This window comes from Lampris incognitus, chromosome 13, assembly GCF_029633865.1.
Source record: "Lampris incognitus isolate fLamInc1 chromosome 13, fLamInc1.hap2, whole genome shotgun sequence".
Classification (NCBI taxonomy): Eukaryota; Metazoa; Chordata; class Actinopteri; order Lampriformes; family Lampridae; genus Lampris; species Lampris incognitus.
Window position 1 is genome coordinate 33,881,972 of NC_079223.1, and position 21,897 is coordinate 33,903,868.

General features: G+C 41.4%; 1 protein-coding gene across 1 annotated transcript; it reads right to left on the reverse strand.

The window, feature by feature from the left end:
- Positions 1-2,761: 2,761 nt before the first annotated feature.
- prokr1b (prokineticin receptor 1b) lies at positions 2,762-13,466 on the reverse strand. The gene is made up of 2 exons (XM_056292370.1): positions 12,997-13,466; positions 2,762-3,467 (listed from the first exon to the last, which is right to left on the reverse strand). Exons 1-2 carry the CDS (start codon positions 13,464-13,466, stop codon positions 2,762-2,764), a joined length of 1,176 nt encoding a protein of 391 aa, XP_056148345.1.
- Positions 13,467-21,897: the final 8,431 nt, after the last annotated feature.

Consider the following 21,897-nt stretch of genomic DNA (forward strand, 5'->3'; position numbering starts at 1 on the left):
TTCCTGTCTTCTGCGTCTTCCTCTGTCACACCAGCCACCTGCATGTCTTCCCTCACCACATCCATAAACCTCCTCTTTGGCCTTCCTCTTCTCCTCTTCCCTGGCAGCTCCATATTCAGCATCCTTCTCCCAATATACTCAGCATCTCTCCTCCACACATGTCCAAGCCATCTCAATCTTGCCTCTCTTGCTTTGTCTCCAAACTGTCCAACCTGAGCGGTCCCTCTAATATAATCGTTCCTAATCCTGTCCTTCTTCGTTACTCCCAGTGAAAATCTTAGCATCTTCAACTCTGCCACCTCCAGCTCCGCCTCCTGTCTTTTCGTCAGTGCCACTGTCTCCAAACCATATAACATAGCTGGTCTCACAACCCTCTTGTAAACTTTCCCTTTAACTCTTGCTGGTACCCTTCTGTCGCAAATCACTCCTGACACACTTCTCCACCCACTCCAACCTGCCAGCACTCTCTTTTTCACCTCCCTACTGCACTCCCCGTTACTTTGGACAGTTGACCCCAAGTATTTAAACTCAAATGCCTTTGTCACCTCCACTCCTTGCATCCTGACCATTCCACTGTCCTCCCTCTCATTCACGCATAGGTATTCTGTCTTGCTCCCACTGACTTTCATTCCTCTTCTCTCCAGTGCATACCTCCACCTTTCCAGGCTCTCCTCAACCTGCACCCTACTCTCGCTACAGATCACAATGTCATCCGCGAACATCATCGTCCATGGAGACTCCTGTCTGATCTTGTCCGTCAACCTGTCCATCACCATTGCAAACAAGAAAGGGCTCAGAGCCGATCCTTGATGTAATCCGACCTCCACCTTGAACCCATCTGTCATTCCAACCGCACACCTCACCACTGTCACACTGCCCTCGTACATATCCTGCACCACTCCTACATACTTCTCTGCAACTCCTGACTTCCTCATACAATACCAAACCTCCTCTCTCGGCACTCTGTCATAAGCTTTCTCTAAATCTACAAAGACACAATGCAACTCCTTCTGGCCTTCTCTATACTTCTCAATCAACATTCTCAAAGCAAACATCGCATCTGTGGTGCTCTTTCGTGGCATGAAACCATACTGCTGCTCGCTAATCGTCACCTCTCCTCTTAACCTAGCTTCTATCACTCTTTCCCAAATCTTCATGCTGTGGCTGATCAACTTTATACCTCTGTAGTTGTTACAGTTCTGCACATCGCCCTTGTTCTTGAAAATCGGTACCAGTATGCTTCTTCTCCACTCCTCAGGCAAAAAGGAATATGCCTCAAACTTGGGTTTAATGAATGACTTAGTATTTTTATATCTAAAGTTAGTTGCATCTTAATGTCTGTTCTGCTTGCGTGACCTTTCCTCTGGAATATATTTCCTTACTGTACTTTATATGTTGAGCATCACCAATTTTTTTATGGTTCCTCCAATAAATGTATTTAATGACTTACTTTATTGCCATGATTAAGTATAGAGGGAGTCAACCTCATGCAGTTAAAAAAAACCCACTGCTGCCTCCTATGGATTATTTGTGTATCTACTGTATGTCCTGTTGTTGTTTTGGAAAATGTAAGTGGTTTGATTTTAATAAAGTTAAAAACATTTTTTATCTATCTGATTGTGCAGTGCAAATGTACAGCAGGGTACAATTTGTGTGTCATTGAATGCAAGAGCATTCATGATATGACGTGTGTGTCAGCATGACTGTCATGGATGTTAACACGGTCACTCCCAATTCTCCATCAAGTCATTCAAGACATATATACGTGCCTTAGCACAATCATTTGAAACTGCATGATTGAAAAATGGCAAGGGGGGGGGGGGTTGCTCGATCTCCAGCTGTGTGTGTGTGTGTGTGTAGATGTGTTTTACATAATAGAAAAGACTTTTTCCATTGGCTTATGTTTTATTTGCCCAAAAAAATGCACCCATTCACAGCAAAATATGCATGCATTATACTGTTTTTAACCAGAAACAATAATAAAATAACAGTAAAAAATAACATATTTTCCTCTCTCTGTTTGAGACTTAAATGTTGATTTCTTTTCATCATAACCATTGTCTGTCAATCTCCGGTTCCTTAAGGTTGAGGAGTTGTTCAAGGTGTCTGGTACGTTGTTTTCTGTGCCACAAAATGACACGTTGACAGCCAACATTTTTCTCTCAGTCGCGAATCATTTGTTTTAAGTAATGAGAGCCAGAGAACACAGAGGGAAACGCAAAGCTTTGGTTTTGAAAGCTTCTGGAATAGGGTTCGATGAAAGTACGTTTTGCTCTTGGTGCATCAATTTGCATAAATAAGAATTTGCAGCAGTGAACACACTGGATCTCACCTCACAAATCAAATACGATCAAGATGAATGCAAGCAGTCAAAAGATTAGCATCACCGGCCACATTTACAGAAACTCCATGTAGTATACATATAATACGTAATATACCATGCTGCATTAGAATATACACAATATGTAAATAATATCTGAGTGGCATAACAACAAATTACATTCACATAGCAGAGTGAACAGATGAGATGTTAAAGTAAGATGTTAGAGTATTCAACTGTGCTGTCCCATTCAAATAAGCAAGTGTTGGTGGGTGTGCCATCACTTTTCCATGTGCTTCCTCCTACTCTAAATTAAATTGGAATATGATTTCAACATCAGAGAGTAGTTCTGTGTCAGTTTAAGCACTCCGGAACCATGGTGAAATGTCAGTGTATCGACATAGCGGTTCTCACTGACCATCATATTATAGTTACCTTGCTTCACCTGAGTCGAATGCATTCAATCTCTTCAGTCACAGGCATGGATGATGTTCTTATATCACCTTCATCCACAACCTTGCTGGGGGTGTAAGTGGACCTCCAACGCAGCAGCACAATCCTTTTCAGGTGTTTCACTGTATTGTTCTTGACACTGACAAAGCAGAGGGTGTTGATCATGCTGTTGCCCATGGTGATACACTCAATAATATAGAAGGCAACCAATGAGTTTCTCTGGCGGGAGATGAGCGTCGGGTGGAAGTCTCGCAGGATGGTGAAGCAGTAGTAGGGCACCCAGCACAGGATGTATGCCGTTAAGATCCCAATCAGGACCATCACTGTTTTCCGCCGGCAACGCAGCCTCTTCTTAATCTGCTTCGTTTGAAAGCCCGGCATGTTCTTAAACCAGAGCTCACGGGATATCTGGGTGTAACACGTTGCCATGACAATAACAGGCCCAACAAATTCCAAGGCAAAAACGAACAGGAAGTATGAGCGGTAGTAGGCCTGCAGTTCCACGGGCCAGATTTGGGCACAGAAGACCTTGTGACTGGCCGGGGTGGTGCCGCTATGTGGGTACATGGTCTCAGATGCAAAGTAGGCAGAAGGAATCGAGATGAGGATGGGCACAATCCAGACGCCTGTGATCAGACAGTAGGCAGTTTGGTACTTCATACGGGGCTGGAGAGGGTGGACTATGGCCATGTACCTTCAGGGAGAGGGGTAGAAATATTATTTAGCTATTCTTGTGCTGGGCACAAAATATCTAATTCTGTATCAGAATGCTGTCTAACCTCCTAGTTTACAATCCGTCATGCAATCTATTTTTTTGTCTTTATTTCGCAGTGCAAGAATACAACAATATGATATGTAGGTAGACATAAGCAACAGCCAATAATGACGAGCTGTGGGGAAAGTGCAAGTACAGGAACGGCGTTTAAAAAAAAACCCCAACTAATTATATAATAGTATTAATGATAACAACAACAATAATAATAATGAACAAAAAAATGCAGTTACAGTGCCATGAAAAAGTATGTCCCCCCTACCTAATTTCCTCTATTTTTGCATATTTGTCACACTGAATGGTCTAATATAGTCATACAAATTTTAATATAAGACAAGGAGAATGCAAGTAAACATAAAATACAGTTTTTAAATGATCATTTAATTTATTGAAGGAAAAAAGTTATCCAACATCCATGTCGCCCATGTGAAAAAGTAATTGCCCCCCTGAACTTAATAACTGGTTGTGCAGCAACAACTACAACTAAATGCTCCCTATAATTGGAGATCAGTCTTTCACATCACCATGGAGGAGTTTTGGCCCACTCTTCTTTGCAGAATTGCAGACATTGGAGGGTTTTTGCGCATGAACTGCTTGTTTAAGGTCCTGCCACAGCTCCTCAATGGGGTTCAAGTCAGGGCTTTGATGAGACCACTCCAAAACCTTAATTTTGTTTCTTTTGAACTATTCTGAGGTGGCCTTACTCTTGTGTTTGGATCATTGTCCTGCTGCATAACTCAATTATGCTTCAGCTTCAGATCATGGACTGATGACTGGACGTTCTCCTTCAGAATGGTCTGGTAGAGAACAAAATTCATGGTTCCTTCAATGATGGCAAGTCTTCCAGGCCCTGAGACAGCAAAGCATCCTCACACCATCACACCACCACCACCATGTTTGATCTTTGATTTGATGTTCTTGTGAAATGCTGTTTGCTTTACACCAGACATAATAGGACCTGTGTCTTCCAAAAAGTTCCACTTTTGACTTTTCTGTCCACAGAACATTATTTTGCAAATATAAGACAAGCGCTGATGTTTCTCTTTGTTAAGCAGTAGTTGGCACCTTGCAGCTCTCCCACAACTTCCATTTTTGCCCAGTCTCTTTCTTATTGTTGAATTATGGACAAACTTAGCTGAGGCCAGAGAAGCCTGCAATTCTTTAGATGCTTTCCTGTGGTTTTTTTGTGACTTCATGAATGAGTTGTCACTGCACCCTTGGAGGAATTTTTTTAGGCCAGCCACTTCAGGGAAGATACACCACTGTTCCAAGTTTTTTCCATTTGGAGACAATGGCTCTCACTGTGGTTGTCTGGAGCCCCAGAGCCTTAGAGATGATTTTGTAACCCTCTCTAGATTGATACAGCTCAACAACAATTTTTCTCATCTCTTCTAGAGTTTCTTTTGATGGTGGCATAGTGTGCTGCTTGTTGAGATTTCACTTTGATGGTGAGGTTCTATATGTCATTTTAGATTCAACAGGGATGTGTCTGCTGAATCCAATGATCAATTACATTTGGTTAATTGGTTGATTAAGTAAGGGGGCAATTACTTTTTCACACAGGATCAGTTGTTGTTGGATAACTTTTTTTCTTTAGAAAAATAACATTATAATTTCAAAACTGAATTTTGTGTTTACTCAGGTTCTCGTCATCTTATATTACATTTTGTATGAAGATATGAAAAAATCAAATGTGTCAAATTTGCAAAACTAGAGGAACTAAGAAAGGGAATAAATACTGTTTTTTACACAGCACTGTACATATATAATGATATATAATTATTATGGCTATGAGGTATGTATGGTAATGGCTTGTGATCGTGTCACATTGTCTTGCAATCTAAACAGTCCTCGCAAATGACTCTGACACTAGCGGAAAGTTTGTGACGAAGAAGTAAACATCCGTGGAGCCACAATGGACAAACTGAATGACTGAATGAATGAATTGATTCATTTATTTATTGGATCAAGTAAAATACAATACAATAACCCTCAACTTCTCCAGTGTAACTCCTTTGAGGCCTACTGTACAAGAAACTGGTTTTACTTAAAAGCTTTTTAATTGGAATGTGTGTAGCTTTGGGTACAAGGCAATTTTTCAGTATAGTCAACTTTCCTGGTGACATTAAGGTAAAATAAATAAATAAATAGTGTCCAACTGTTACATAAGGTAAATGTTATAGTGGATTATTCGCATAACGATCAATGCTCACTTTGAATTTGTCAATTTTTCCATGTCTTGTCCATGCACAACCTGCTGCGCTCTCCATTACATCATCATACATCATACTAAATATCAGAAATAAGTTTAAATGTCATGACCATTGACTGACCAGCTACTTACAAAAAATTACTATAGTTGAAATATTCTACCTGTGTGAGCACATGTGCACACGAAGGAGTCAGACCATTCGAATCATTCTACAAAGCTGTCGGTGTCTGTTGGCATTTGATATTTTTATAAGCCTCCTTAGTATCTATAATTCATCTTTCAAGAAACATGTGATTCTCCAGGTTTGATGTTGTGCTCACTAGACACGTCAAACAACACATATCTCAACACATTTTGACAGGGAGTCATAGTGTAATTAGACAATGTTGCTGGCAGGCTCTTCAAAGATACATAATCTGGTCAGTATACAGATGGACTAGACAAACATAACATACAAGCGGTATAGGCAGTACATAGTCACAAGGGTTCATTTCCTGATCAGCTTTCCCAAGACGAACTGACATACCAATGCCCACAGCAGTATGTTTTCACAAGAGCTTTGAAGTACGGCTGCGGGAGTTCCTTAACACAAATCTTAAAAGGACCGGTTCACACTTTGAATCCGGACCTCATTAAAATGTTGTCAGGCCTCATTCAGAATCAAACGGACAAATCTTGATCTCTGGGTAAACCCTGGTGACTTCAGTGTTGAGAAAGTGGCCACTTTGTAGAAATTTCTCCCTGGACTTCAGCAGAGTCCAGTGGGCAATAATTTCAGCCTTCAAAAAACACAAGATATGTGGTTTTCGAAAATGGACGCTCACGGTGCGGTCACACCAATTATCATTTATTCTGTTTGTTACAAATATGGATTGAATAGGAACGAATTCCAGACTGTAGTAAAGTGAAAATGCAATCCCAATTATTACATATTACATTTCAATATACACATTCCTTATTTGTAACAAAATGTTAATTCAAATGCAGTAATCCAAACTGCATTTTTATGTTCATAATGCACATTTGCTGTTGTGTTTTTGTTTCAGATTTGAAATCAAAGGCAATGAAACAACTGGAAATTATTTTAAACAGATGAATTTTGTCAACCACTGAGAGAAGCAAGCATGAAAATACAACTACTACTGCTACTACTACTGCTACTACTACTAATAATAGTAATAATAACAACAACAACAATTAGGGGCGCCCGGGTAGTGTAGTGGTCTATTCCGTTGCCTATACCGACACGGGGGTCGGCGGTTTGAATCCCCATGTTACCTCCAGCTTGGTCGGGCGTCTCTACAGACACAATTGGCTGTGTCTGCGGGTGGGAAGCCGGATGTAAAGAGTAGGGTACAGTGTTGTAGTACTCGAGTCAAGGACTCAGACTTGAGTCCTGATTTTCAGGACTAGTGACTTGAATTGGATTGAGCACTGATGACTCGAACTTGGACTTGAGCATTGACTGCATTCGGACTCGGAAGTTGCAGATGAGGACTTGGACTTGTTAATTGATAAAGACTGTTTTTGTTAGTTTTATTTGTAATAGGCCATAATAATTTGTATGTATCATATAAGTACAGAATGAACAGTTTTAAACCTAAAATCGACCCCTGGGGTACACCACAAGTAATATCCACGCATGACAATTTATTTTCACCTATCATTACAAACTGCTGCCTGTTACTTAAATAGCTTCTTAGCCAATTCTGTACCACCCCTCTGATACCATGCCTTTCCAATGTATCTTTTAATATGTTGTGGTCAATAGTGTCAAAGAGGGTTTTTTTTCTGTCTATGAATATCCCCACAGCAAACTTTTTTGCAATTAGTTATTTCTTCAATTAATTCAATGAGTGCCAGAGTTGTCGATCTGTTTGGTCGAAACCCATACTGACTGTTGGTCAACAGATTGTGCTTCTCCATGAATTTGTCTTGCAGCACATAGTTTTTCTAGTAGTTTGGAGAATTGTGACAATAATGAAATTGGTCTGTAATTTGTAAATTGGTGTCTATCTCTGGTTTTATATAAGGGGATAACTTTTGCTATTTTCAATTTGCTTGTAACTTTACCAGATTGAAAGGACATGTTATAGATGTGGGTTAGTGGTTTTGCAATACCTTCGATCACTTTCTTAACTACTGTCATATCAATATAATTCCAGTCAGTAGATTTTTTTTGTTCTCACGTTTGTTTACAATGTCCATGATTTCCTTCTCTTTTACCGCGCTAAGAAAAGTGGAGCTTGGATTTCTGTCCCCATAATCACTATCATTCCCCATTGTGATTGTTTGTGTGTCATTGATTTTTTTTTTTTTTGCTTCTGCCAGTTTTGGGCCCACATTTACAAAGAATCTGTTGAAGCCATTGACCACGTCTTCCATGTTATTTATAGTCTTATCATTATCTGTAAAATATTGAGGGCAGCTTGGGCTTCTAGAGCCATTTAATAATACAATTTAACACATTCCATATACCTTTGGTTTTGTTTTTATTGGTCTCTATTTATTATATTATTATATTTATATATTATTATTAACTATTTATTATAGTATTCCTTGTTGCATATCCTCACAATGTTAGTTAGCTTGTTTTTATATTTTTTGTGTTTTATTTCTGTTGTGATTGTTCTGCGCTTTATGAATTCTTTATAGAGTTTATTTTTTTTATGACATGCATTATGTAGTCCCTTTTTGATCCATGGACTATCTTTATATTTCCATTTACTGTTGAATTGTTTTATTGGGCAATTTTTATCATATAAGGATTGAAATATGTTTAGGAAAGAATCGTAAGTTTCTTTGTATACTATATTGCAGTTGTGTGTTAGTAGTTCATTTTTGAAAGTATTCATGGATTCCTCTGTTCTTACTCTTACATATTTAATGTTGTTGGGAACTTCGTTCTTCCTAAAATACTGTTCTGAATACTTATAAGCCCCTGAAATTAGATCCGGGCAGTGGTTACAAGAAAAAGGTGATAGATTGTCTGAATCTGTTAGAAAAGGACAATGTTATCAACAGAATTTCGTACAACAGATTATACCCAGGGGAAGCTACACCTAGTCTGTATGGGAAACCTAAGATACATAAACAGGATGTGCCATTACGGCCTATTGTTTGTATGATTAACTCAGTGATCCATAATGTCTCTAAGTTTTTGGCATCTATTCTTAACCCGTTGGTAGGCAGTAATGAACATCACATTAAGAGCACTGTGGATTTTGTAGATAAGGTGAGGGAAATTTCACATTAAACTGGCCCTGTTTAAATGTGGTTATCCTAACTGGGTGTTTGTCAAAGCCAGGAAGAGTCCTAAACAGTGCACAACCCAATCAAAGAGAGAAGGACAACAGCTGCCTAAGCATAACCAGTGGTGATTCCGTATGTTGCAGGAGTGTCGGAACAGTTGAGACACATATTTTCCAAACATCGTGTGTCAGTTGCTTTCAAACTCCAAAACACACTGCACCAGAAATTGGTCCACCCTAAGGATCGGGTCCCCCGGCACAAACAGAGCAATATAGTGTATGCTGTTAAGTAGCAGCAGGATTGTTGTGACTTGTAAATTGGGGAATCAAACAGATTCTGGCCAAGAGGATGGCACAACACAGGAAAGCTAATGCGTCAGGCCAGGACTCTGCAGTCTACACCCATCTACAGGCCAGTGGCCACTCTTTCAAGGATGAGGATGTGCACATCCTTGATACGGAGGAACACTGGTTTGAATGGAGAGTCAAAGAGACCATCTATGTGAAGAGGGAACGACCATCCCTGAACCGAGGTGGTGGGGGGGGGGGGGGAGTACATTTGTTGCCATCTTACAATGTGATTGCAAACGTTCCCAAATCCTCTGTGAATAGTACATATGGCCATTGAAACTCTAGTTAATGGTCACGCCTATTTGCATATGAAACCAATTGTTGCTTTCAGTTGTTATGCAACTGTGCTTTTTATAAGGGTGGAGATACCTGCAGTCATTTGAGACTGATGAGGTCACTTGCATGAGTGATGAAGTGTTTCTCCCACTAAACGTTGCGTCCGGCTGAACTGATTCACCTTTCTGCAAATGTTCCATGGTTTACAGTGAGGTCAAGGATGAATATTTATTTATGATAAATCTGGGGTGCATGAATCTGCATCATTTTGTTGGGGCTTAAGCCTCGAATGTCTTGAGTGTAGCCCAGAATATAATTTTAAATGTAATGCCTATGGGAATCTCGACAAAAAATGTAATGTGTGTGAATATGTGATAGTCTTCATAACATAACAGCCTGTCAAAATAAATGCAGGCCTCTGAACACACACTGTGTCTGTGTGTGCATGTGTTTGTGTGTGTGTGTGTGTGTGTGTGTGTGTGTGTGTGTGTGTGTGTGTGTGTGTGTGTGTTTGTGTGTGCGTGTGTGTGGGGGGGGGGTCTGATGGGCCTCGCTGAGTGACGTAACACACGTCATTGGTCAGTGACTAAAGTTACAGCGGGAGGAGAGGAGACGAGTAGAGGAGAAATGGCAGAGCATACAGGAAATAATGTTTAGCTAGCAGGCCATACTTGTCTGATCCCCCTGTGCGGTGCATACTTTTCATACTGTGTGGTGCATATTGTGCACATTTTTATTGTCCTTCTTGTAAATAAATCACATTTCCATAAAATGAACTAGAGCAGTAATGACTCGTTCATTGTACTATAGGCAGCAGAAAAAAAAGTTAATCACCGTATGGATTTAAATCTAAATAAATGTACCGTAAATAAACAATTAACTTGACCCCCCCCGCACCCTTGGGGGTATTGATTTGATACTACTACAGTTAGATCATGTGATGTAATTAGGTGTTTCAAATTGACAACAATTAAAAGCATGCTGCTCTGAGAAAAAATAGGAAGAAACCTCAGGGAGTGAATTAAAAATTAAGGTTAATAATGGGTTGGCTGTATTGTAGTCAAATGAAACCCATCACATTTCGATAAAATACAGTACTTAGCACTATTATAAAGGGAACCATCGTGTCGAAATATAGAGTAGGCCTATATGTTGCATTGGGTAGGATATGTTATTGTGAGTTTCATTTAAGTTTATTCCCTGGTTTTGCAGAGGGTAGCAAAGAGAGACAGACACCAGCAGATGATGGAGAGAGAGAGAGAGAAGACTGAGAGACAGCTGCAAGTGATGGAGAGAGAGAAGACAGACAGCAAGCAAATGATAGAGCGAGAGAGAGAGAGAGAGAGAGAGAGAGAGAGAGAGAGAGAGAGAGAGAGAGAGAGAGAGAGAGAGAGAGAGAGAGAGAGAGAGAGAGAGAGAGAGAGAGAGAGAGAGAGAGAGAGAGAAGACAGGCAGACAGCAGATGATGGAGAGAGAGAAAAAGACAGACAGCAGCAGCTGATGGAGAGAGAGAGAATACTGAGAGAGCTGCAGGTGATGGAGAGAGAGAAGAGACGGACAGCAAGCAGATGACAGAGAGAGAGAGCAAAGACAGACAGACAGACAGCAGATGATGGACAGAGAGAGAAGATTGAGAGACAGCTGTAGGTGATGGAGAGAGAGAGAGAGGAGGGAGACAAAGATGGAGAGAGAGAGAGAGAGGACAGGCATACAGCAGCAGATGATGGAGAGAGACAGCTGCAGATGATGAAGAGAGGGAAAAAAGAGAGAGACAGGTAGAGAGAGGGAAGACAGACAGACAGCAGCAGATTTTGGAGAGAGAGAGGGAGAGAGCTGTAGATGATGGCAAGAGAAAAAAGAAAGACAGCAACAGATGATGGAGAGAGAGAAGAGAGAGACAGATGGAGAGAGAGAAGAGGGAGACAGCTGCCAATGGTGGAGAGAGAAGAGAGAGAGACAGCTGCCAGTGATGGAGAGAGAGAGAAGAAAGACAGACAGCAGCAGATGATGGAGAGAGAGAAGAGAGAGAGGGTAGCAGATGAGGAGAGAGAGAAGAGAGAGAGGATGCAGCGGATTATGGAGAGAGAGGAGAGAGAGAGGGTAGCAGATGAGGAGAGAGAGAGGCAGCAGCAGATTGTGGAGAAAAGAGAGAGAGGGAGCATTAGATGATGGAGAGAAGAGAGAGCGAGCAGCAGATGATAGAGAATTGAACAGTGCAGCACTACACTGCATGAACTATCTGAAAATTGTGTGTGTGTGTGTGTGTGTGTGTGTGTGTGTGTGTGTGTGTGTGTGTGTGTGTGTGTGTGTGTGTGTGTGTGTGTGTGTGTGTGTGTGTGTGTGTGTGAAAGAAAATTTAATATTCCAATAAACTAATGTTAACATAAATACATTTAACTTTTTTTCACTAGTCTGGTACTGTAGCATGTCAATAAATGTTGAACGATAGCAGTTGTGAAGTATTCTGTTTCTACTCAATACTAATACTAATCACTAACAACTACTAATATTTCCCCATCACAATTCATAATTAATCTGGGAAGTGAACAACAGTTTTCGAGTTACATATTTCAATATTACAATGACTTTGAATGTAAATAAGGTGCCTGAGTGCATAAAAAAGCATCAAAATAAAGCCTGTTTATCGAAAATTATTTACAGGGCAGGACCCCCCGAACCCTCCTACAGAGGTCTGGGCTAAGCCCCGAATTTCCTCAAATCATAGAAACACCACTGGGCACCTGTGAAGCCATGTTGTCATCAAGGAAGGCAATGGGCCAGTCCACGGGTGTCAGTGTGGATATACGTAGGGCTGAGTCACTAGGCACCACAGACGGGTCGGCTGAAATATGTTCTGGAGTGTAACTTGCTTTGTTCATAAAACAGATGGATAGGTGGGCGCCTTCAAGAAACACAGCACAACCCATTTGTAAGGCTTTGTCTGAGAGCCTTTTCATAGCCCCCCTCACCAGAAGACTGCATGCACAGTCGGAGTAAGAAGCAGGAGAACAATTACAATTTGACTAATTTGACTAATTTGCATCATTTGACAAATTTGCATCATTTGGTGAATCCTAAATAAAACACCTGTTCGTTTGAATAAGTGGTGGATATGTTTGTAGTCTGAGATGTAGTGGCACTTTACATCAAATCACAGCCACATAAAGCATATACACACAAATACACATGACATAATAGGTACGCCCTTACACAGACACAGACACAAACACAGACACACACAGACACACACACACACACACACACACACACACACACACACACACACACACACACACACACACACACACACACACACACGCTTAAACACTTGAGGAAACAAAATGCAGACCTCTGGGACCACCTATCAGCAGCGATGGCGAGCAGTGCGTTCGTGGAGACATAGAGCGAGACAGTCCTGAGGTAGTTGACCGAGGCACACAGCACCAACCCGTGGTCCCAGGAGAGCTTCTTCACAACGTAGTAATCCACTAAGAACGGGCAACACACTATTGCAACAATAAAGTCTGATATGGCCAGATTGGCAATGAGCAGGTTGGTGAGGTTGCGGAGCTTTCTGTATCTTGCCAAACTGACAATGAACAGGAAGTTCCCCACCCCACAGACCAGCATGATACAGACGAGGACCACGGCGAGAAAAATGGTGGCCACAAAGAAGGCCTGGCCCTGTGTCGTGTCTGGGATGTCTTCAGGGGGGATGCCATAGTCCATCTCATAGTTGTCTGTGAGCTGATCCAAATTACTGGCTTGGGTGAGATGATCCTGTGGTTTTGCATAAACCGCTGCCAGCTGACTGATGTTGGAATCCCCCATGGCTCAGTAAATAAGCTTATGTGGTTTAGACAGACACCTCTTTGAGCTCTTTAAGTCAAAATGTATGATGTTCACAAAACTCCTTTGCAAACCGCTTCGGATTCCTCATTTGAGACAGAGAGCCAGAGGAACATCTCCTCCTGCAGAAAGAATGGAAAGCTCTCATTTCAGCGCTCAAGCCAGGTTATCATTATCCTGGCACCACATTTGGCATCAGAAAGATTTATTGCACAAAACAATCAAATTAGCTCTGACCTATGCCTGCTGCTACCCCTGACATTTGTATGCCACCCTCTTGAGGGAATTATTGGAGAGTGAATTCAATATGCCAGACAATGACTTTTTTAACCTTTCGACACTTTTTTTATAGCCAGAGCACATCACCATCACAGACAGTCTGCAATTCAAGCCAAACCAGTTGATCAACCAGTCTGATATGTCTATGTAAACACACGCACACGCACACACGCGCACACGCACACACACACACAGATAGCCTTGATTGATATTGATTGGTCGATATTGATAGGTCCTTCCCATGAAAAAGACGCAGACGCAGCAGCAGGCACCAAAAGAGTTTGGCAGTTTTGAGCAAACGTCTTTCTTACACCAACTTATGGCGCACAGATGCCGAGTCTCTGCCTTAAACTATTAAGTTAAAATACGTATCAGTTGCACTTCAGTGAATACGCCAGTGGTGATGGAGGGGCCATCAGAGAGGCTGTCGCTGATGGTGTATGATATCTGATATCATATTGCCAGGTTCATGTAGGATAACGAAAGAAGAACAAAATACAAACACACAGAAATACATTTTGATGGCAGGAATTGTGTCTTAACGTAAGAGAGAACTGGCTATTTGTCTGTAGTGTTACCTTAAAATGTTTAAGAGAGAGAGAGAGAGAGAGAGAGAGAGAGAGAGAGAGAGATGAGAGGAGAGAGAGAGAGAGAGAGAGAGAGGAGAGAGAGAGAGAGAGAGAGAGAGAGAGAGAGAGAGAGAGAGAGAGAGAGAGAGAGAGAGAGAGAGAGAGAGAGAGAGAGAGAAAAGAAATCGATCAGCCTCCGGCAGTACGGAACTACACCGCGTTGTTTTATTTCTGCGGTATCTTATTTTAAGTCTGTCAGCAGACACATTTCTACAAGATATTTACAACGGCCACAAATACATTTCAAGGTACGTTCAAGGAAAATGTCGGTTTCCAATCACAGTTGACCAAACCTGCGAGACAGACAGAACAAACTCCGGAGCCAAAGCAGCAGCAGCTCCATCTGAACTGGAGACGGCGGCACGGCGCGAGCGCTGCCGGGGAAAGTTGGGGGGAGAAATGCCTATGTTTCCGCGACATGTTCTGTGTCTTGTCCTCCTGCGAAGACAAGCTGGTAACCTACCTCCAGTAGTCCTCCTCGTCCTCTGTCCTCTGCGCTCCTCCGGCGCGACTCTGGAGAGGAAGGGGAAAAGTCGCGGCTGTCCTCGTGCGCCTGTGTGAAGCTGGTTGACGTGACGCACAGCGAACCAGTATTTTACCAAGACGCGATTTTCTGATAACCCTTTGAGAGAAAGCAGAGAGAGAGAGGAAGAGTGAAGAGGGGGAGAAAGATCCTAAAAGAAGAGCGGAGCAAAAAGGACTTACCATCATCAGCATCAACAGCATCATCAGCATCAGCAGCATCAGCATCAGCATCACTTGTGTTGCAGCCTCCTTCACCTCATCAAGGCCATTATCCAAGTAGTATCTTGTGATAGATTACTTGAAGTGTCTTGTGATAGCTCCCCACCAGCAAACAGTTACACAAATTCAAAGTTATTCAACTTCTGGGTTGAAGGAGATGAATGGCATTATATAACTTGTTCATGATTAACCAACGAGCAAGATGTAGTCTTAACTGATATAATCTCAACTGGAAGATGGCAACTTCAACTGGCTAGCTGTAAGATGGACACTTGCTGGATGACTAACTCGTCGACATAGGTGATATGAATTCATGCTCAGTGTGAACTCCAATGGCCGCAAAATGGTCGGTTTGATTCTCTATCTGCTTTTAAGCGATGACTTCATTTTGAGGTTTTCTCAGAATGGTCGTACGTGTTCTCGTAAATGCTCACATATCCTGTACATATTGGATAAGTAAATCTTGGTAATTGGGAGCTGAATCTTAAGATTTCACGTTCAGACCGCTGGTCGATGTGCAGAAAAGCAAACAAGCCATATGCCAGGGGGAACTAATAACAGATTTGTACTTCATATACTTCTTTTGCACATCCATTTTCGATTCAGGAATACTCACTTAAATACTGTTTTTCAATGCTGCAGGTAAGAATATTCATGAAATGTATGAATAGTTGTCGGTGACTTGATTTGTAGTCAACACTCATTCAGTGCAAAGCTCACAACATACAGGCGCTTTATGAATATTTACAGATCAAATAACTACTTTAAAATTCTTACAAGACATCTCAATAATGTTCTCAACAACACATTTTGCACTTTACTTTTGATGCTCAATCATCATAGTAAAATAAATACACGCGACTGCTCCTAAATCCAGGTCTTGTGACAGCGCCTTCTCCATAGTTGCCCCCTCTCTGGAATCCCCTCCCCAAACACATCAGAGGCTGCACCAATCTGTCCACCTTCACATCATTAATCAAAACTCATCTTGTCAGAGATGATTTGATGTGTGATTAATGGTGTGGGGCAGCACGGTGGCACGCGGTCGCCTCACAGCAAGAAGGTCCTGGGTTCAAGCCCCGGGGTAGTCCAACCTTGGGGGTCATCCCGGGTAATCCTCTGTGTGGAGTTTGCATGTTCTCCCCATGTCTGCGTGGGTTTCCTCCGGGGGCTCCGGTTTCCTACCACAGTCCAAAGACATGTAAGTCAGGTGAATTTGGTTGTGCTAAATTGTCCCTGTGTGTGTGTGTGTGTGGGGGGGGGGGGGCTGTGATGGCCTGTCCAGGGTGTTTCCCCGCCTACTGCCCAATGACTACTGGAATAGGCTCCAGCAACCCTCGACCCCGACAGCAGGATATGCGGTTCAGATAATGAATGGATGGATGGATGGATGGATTAATGACGTGTGTTTTATGTTTTTGGTGTGTTGCTTGTATGGTCATTTAAATTTATGTAAAGCGTCTCTGAGTATTTTGAAAAGTGCTCTATAAATAGAATGTATTATTATTATAATTATTGTTATTATTATTTTAATCAGCAAATACCATTCTTCTTGCCCAATCAAGGCAGCCAGATGAAAGAGGGAAGTAATCTTGCTGTCATTTAAAAACACCATCTTACTGTGGCCGTTATCTTAATATATTTTGATAACACAACATTGCAAACAAATGCAGAACTGATGACCTGTGATAAAACAGTCTTCCCGCTCAAAATTCATCTCGAATGAAATGCAGGTTTTGGTGGTTTCAGACAACCTGATCTATGATGATCATTACAACCTATGAGGCTTTGCCATTATGAATCAGGAATCCGGAACACTTTGACGAAATATTGTTTCCCCCAGCCCACAGCAGTGCAACACAAAGACAAAAACACAAAAACTACAAGAACACACATCTAACACATATATCTAAACTAACACAAAGATCCAAACTTTAAAAAAAATAATAAATCACTGTCCAAGGGAACGAACGCCAGCCAGGATGACTGTTGGAACTGCCGGTCTGCATGGGCTAGCAGTTAGCTTAGCCTGCCCCGCTTCCGCTTCCTGTCAGACCGCCCTTGGTGCTTCCTCCCCGGGTGCAGCTCCAGGCTGGGACCGTGGTCCTTAGGCCCACCAGACGCAGCAGACCAAGCTCTCCTGCAAACACGGATCTGCGCCGCCATTCTCGCACACCGGAAGTGGAAACAGGAATGAGCAGGAATGCTTCAAAATATCCTTGCTTTTAAATGGTTTCTCTGTCAGTACGTTTCTTTGTTTCTGGTAAGTCAGTCAAGTCAAGTCGCTTTTATTTGTATAGCCCAATATCACAAATTACAAATTTGCTTCACGGGGCTTTACAGCAGTACAACATCTTGTCCTTAGACCCTTGCGTTGGGTAAGGGACAACTCCCTAAAAAAGAACTCATTTAACGGAGAAAAAATAGGAAGAAACCTCAGGGAGAGCAACAGAGGAGGGATCTCTCTCCCAAGACGGACAACGTGCAATGGATGTTGTGTTGCAGGGGAGACTCACATCACACCATTCACATACACGGGAGAAGAGACAGGAAGAGACATTATTCACACAGGCGAGGGAGAAGGATAAAGACATAATTTAGAGCGAAAAAATATGTGAGAGAGAACAGTAGCAATAATCAATAATCTATATAATCTTGTCAGCAGGACAGTACTTCGTTAATTCATTGCGATAGAAACCAACTCACCATGCAGTACATTTTGTGAAGTAATCAATTTATAGGCAACTAATTGTAGGTCAAGGCAAAAAAAAAAGAGAGAGAGAGATTTAAGTTTGGATTTAAAGGACTCAACAGACTCTTATTGTCTGACAGCAGCAGGTAGGTTGTTTCACAAGAATAAGGCCCGATAGGAAAAGGCCCTGCCACCAACTGGCTTCTTTTTAACTTAGGGTACACACAGGGACCCAGTATTTTGAGAGCAGAGAGCTTGAGATGGAATGTACAGTTTAAGGAGATCAGACAGGTATGATGGGGCAAGCCCATTTAGGATTTTATAAGTCAGCAGAAGCATTTGAAGTCTGATCTAACATGGCTACGAAGCCAATGAAGGGAGGCAAGAATCTGTGTAATATGGTCAAATTTTCTTGTTTTAGTTAGGATTCTAGCTGCAGCATTTTGAACCATCTGAAGACTTTTTGTACTACTGGGTTGACCTGAAAACAGAACATCACAGTAATCAAGTCTAGATTAAACAAATGCACGTAATATGATTATTATGATTATGAGATACTTTATTGATCCCCGTGGGGAAATTACGCAGCATCTCTGCATCAGTCAAGGACAGGGAAGACCAAGTTTTACCTGTGCTGCGTAAGTGAAAAGAGGCAGTCTTGACAATTTCTTTAATGCGCTTATCAAAGGAAAGGCTGGGATCAAACATAACACCAAGATTTTTGGCTTTACACTTTGTGAAATCACAGAGTTGTCAATAGTTGTTGTTTCAAGATCAAATTGGTGTCTATGTCTAGCAGGGTCAATGACCAGCATCTCAGTTTTATTCAAGTTTAAAAGCAGGAAATTTAGTAACATCCAATTTTTCACAACAGCCAAGCAGGCCTCTAAATTAATCATTTGAGTATGATCATCAGCCCTTATAGCACATACAGATAAGTATCATCCACATAGCAATGGAAATGTATTCCATGACTATAATTCTGCTAATAGGCAAAATATAAAAAGAGAAAGTAAAAGACCAAGAACTGAGCCCTGAGGTATGCCATATTTAGAAGAAAGAAGAAAGCCACTTTATTTTGTTATTGTATTGTTACAACGAATTGGATTCCTACAACGAATTTTTCTTCTGCATTTAACCCATCCTATTGGAGAGGAGCAGCTGCAGCTGTCCAGGGACAACTCCAGTTCTTCTTTCCATTGCCTCAACATCAGAGAATTTTGATGTAATGTTATTATAGCAGACACATTATTTTCTTTCAGATAAATAGGACTTAAGTGAAGAAAGAGCTAGGCCAGGGACACCAAAATTATAATTTATTCTGTCTAATAGTATATAGTGATCAGTGGTGTCAAAGGCTGCACTGAGGTCCAGTACTAGAAGCACAGAGGTCGAGTCAGAGTCCATAACAAATAGAAGATTATTCACCACTCTGGTGAGAGAAGTTTCAGTGGAGAGACAGACCCTGAAAGCCAGTTGAAAAGGTTCATAAAGATAGTTTTCTTCTGTATAGGTCCAAAGTTGTCTATACACAATACTTTCTCTTGTAATTTAGAAAAGAATGGAAGATTAGAGACTCGTCTATAGTTAAGAGACCCTGGATCAAGGTGCGGTTTCTCAAGTAGAACTTTGACCACAGCTGTCTTAAAACTGCTTGGACGATGTCCCAGAAAAGTACAGAGGTCTTTAAAATGTTTTGCTGGTAAAGGGTCAAGTCAGCAAGTAGTTGGTTTAGAAGCTGACGTGAGCTTAGTCAAAGCATCAAGCGAGATAGTCTCAAAAACTGGAATAACAGGGACTATCTGTGACTCATTGTATAAATATGAATTTGGAATGACAGGATCTGCAGGAGTAGCTGGAGTTGTAGTACTAATGTTGTTTCTGATCTCATCAACCTTATTGCAGAAAAGGTCTAGAAACTCATGGTCCATGAATGGTGAGCAGCTAATAGAGCTGCTTTTTAGTAAGTTTAGCTACAGTGTCAGAGAAATGTAGGATTATGTTTGTTAATATTAATTCAACAAGAGATATGCTGCTTTTGCAGCAGATAAAACTCGCTTTTATTTCAATACACACTCGTGCCAAGATAGGTAAAATACTTCCAATTTTGATTTTTGCCATTTACATTCCAGTCTCCTGCAGGCCTGCTTAAGAGCATATGTCTCTTCATTAAACCAGAGTGTAAGCCTCTTTAGTCAGCAAGTTCTGGTAGTAAGGGGTACATTTGAATCCAGGGGACTAGAGAGGGCAATATTTAAACTAATAGTGAAATTTACAACAGTGTCAGTCTCTGCAGTGAAAGTAGCCACGACAGCTGCTGGCCAAATGCAGCTACAGTGGATGGGCCAATTTGGCGAATGGCAATTACATCTGTGCTGACCTTAACAGGACAGGCTGGCGATGCTTCAAATTTAATGAGAACATGATCTGACACCATGGATGTGGCTGGCCAGACAGTCAGATGATTAATAGCTAAAACCAAATCAAGAGTGTTACCACTGCAATGAGTCGACTCTTGAAAAAACTAAGTGAACCAAAAAGTATCAACAAGCACCAGAAAGGCTTTACTTAGAGGATCACAGGCCTTACTTAGATGAAAATTGAAATCACCAAGAATTAGAATCTCATCAGAATGAGTAACAAGACCTGAGATAAAGCCTCCAAATTCTTCAAAAAATAGTAAGTGTAATGGAACGGTTTCCTTTATTTTTAGAGCCTCCCTGCCACTAGGGGCATAGTTCCATTATCTTGAGTCTTTTGCCTTCTAGTGGCATAGATAAGTACCGCAGTTTCAGCTACTTCCTTTTCCTGTGACAACACAGCAATATTCATGCTCCATAATTTGCAATCGTCTAGTTTCTACCCATTTGAGTGGCAATATCTGTAAGTAAAGCTATTATCCATCATTGCTAGAATCTTTATTTTGAAGTATTTTTTACATATTTGCTACAGTTTGTATAATTTTGGTAACATGTATGACAGCACATTTTAATGATGGCATTCAGGCTATACTTTTGATGCTAGCATAAATACAGTGTTCAATGCTATACCTGATTAGTTACAACTTACATTTTATTCCTGCAAAGAAAATGCTAGTCTATACTTACCTTTGTTTCCTGAAAGATAGAGGATTAGTTATCCTAACTGTAACTCTAGATTGAGTAAGCTATTTTGTATTGTATACTGATGTATGCTTTTCTGTATGTTTATTTTCACTTTCACACTTCCTTGTTATTAAATCCCGACCATATACAACACTGGTCTGTTCCTTGGAGGATATGATGCAAGGGAGAGTTTAGCTGGCTGTAAAACCTAATATAGGACAAGAGTCACATTGGGTGTAGCAGTACAGTAAGAACCAGGGGGCTGATAGAGTATCACAATGTGGACTGAGCAGAGTCTGTCCATGGCTGAAGGAGATGGACTTAAAATAAGAGCCTCAAATGATTTCAATTTAGTTTCAAGTTTAGAAGTTAAATTGAAAATAGTCTTATGTATTAAGGCAACACCCCCACCTTGTTTATTTACCAAAGCTACATGGGTATAAGTATAGTCAGGTGGGGAAGCTTCATTTAAGGGAAATAAAACATTTGGTGGGATGGCGCAGTGGTTAGCGCGGTCGCCTCACAGCAAGAAGGTCCTGGGTTTGAGCCCTGGAGTAGTCCAACCTTGGGTGTCATCTCGGGTCATCCTCTGTGTGGAGTTTGCATGTTCTCCCCGTGTCTGCGTAGGTTTCCTCGAGGTGCTTCGGTTTCCTCCCACAGTCCAAAGACATGTAGGTCAGGTGAATCGGCCGTACTAAATTGTCCCTAGGTATGAATGTGTGTGTGTGTGTGTGTGTGTGTATGTCGGCCCTGAGTGATAGTCTGGTGGCCTGTCCAGGGTGTCTCCCTGCCTGCCACCCAGTGACTGCTGAGATAGGCTCCAGCATCCCCACGACGCTGAGAGCAGGATAAGCGGTTTGGATAATGAATGAATGAAAGAATGAAAAACATTTGGTTTCAGCCCTGTTTCACATAACCCAGTCATATCAAAACTATGTTCACGAAGCAGATCAATTAAAAGTTAA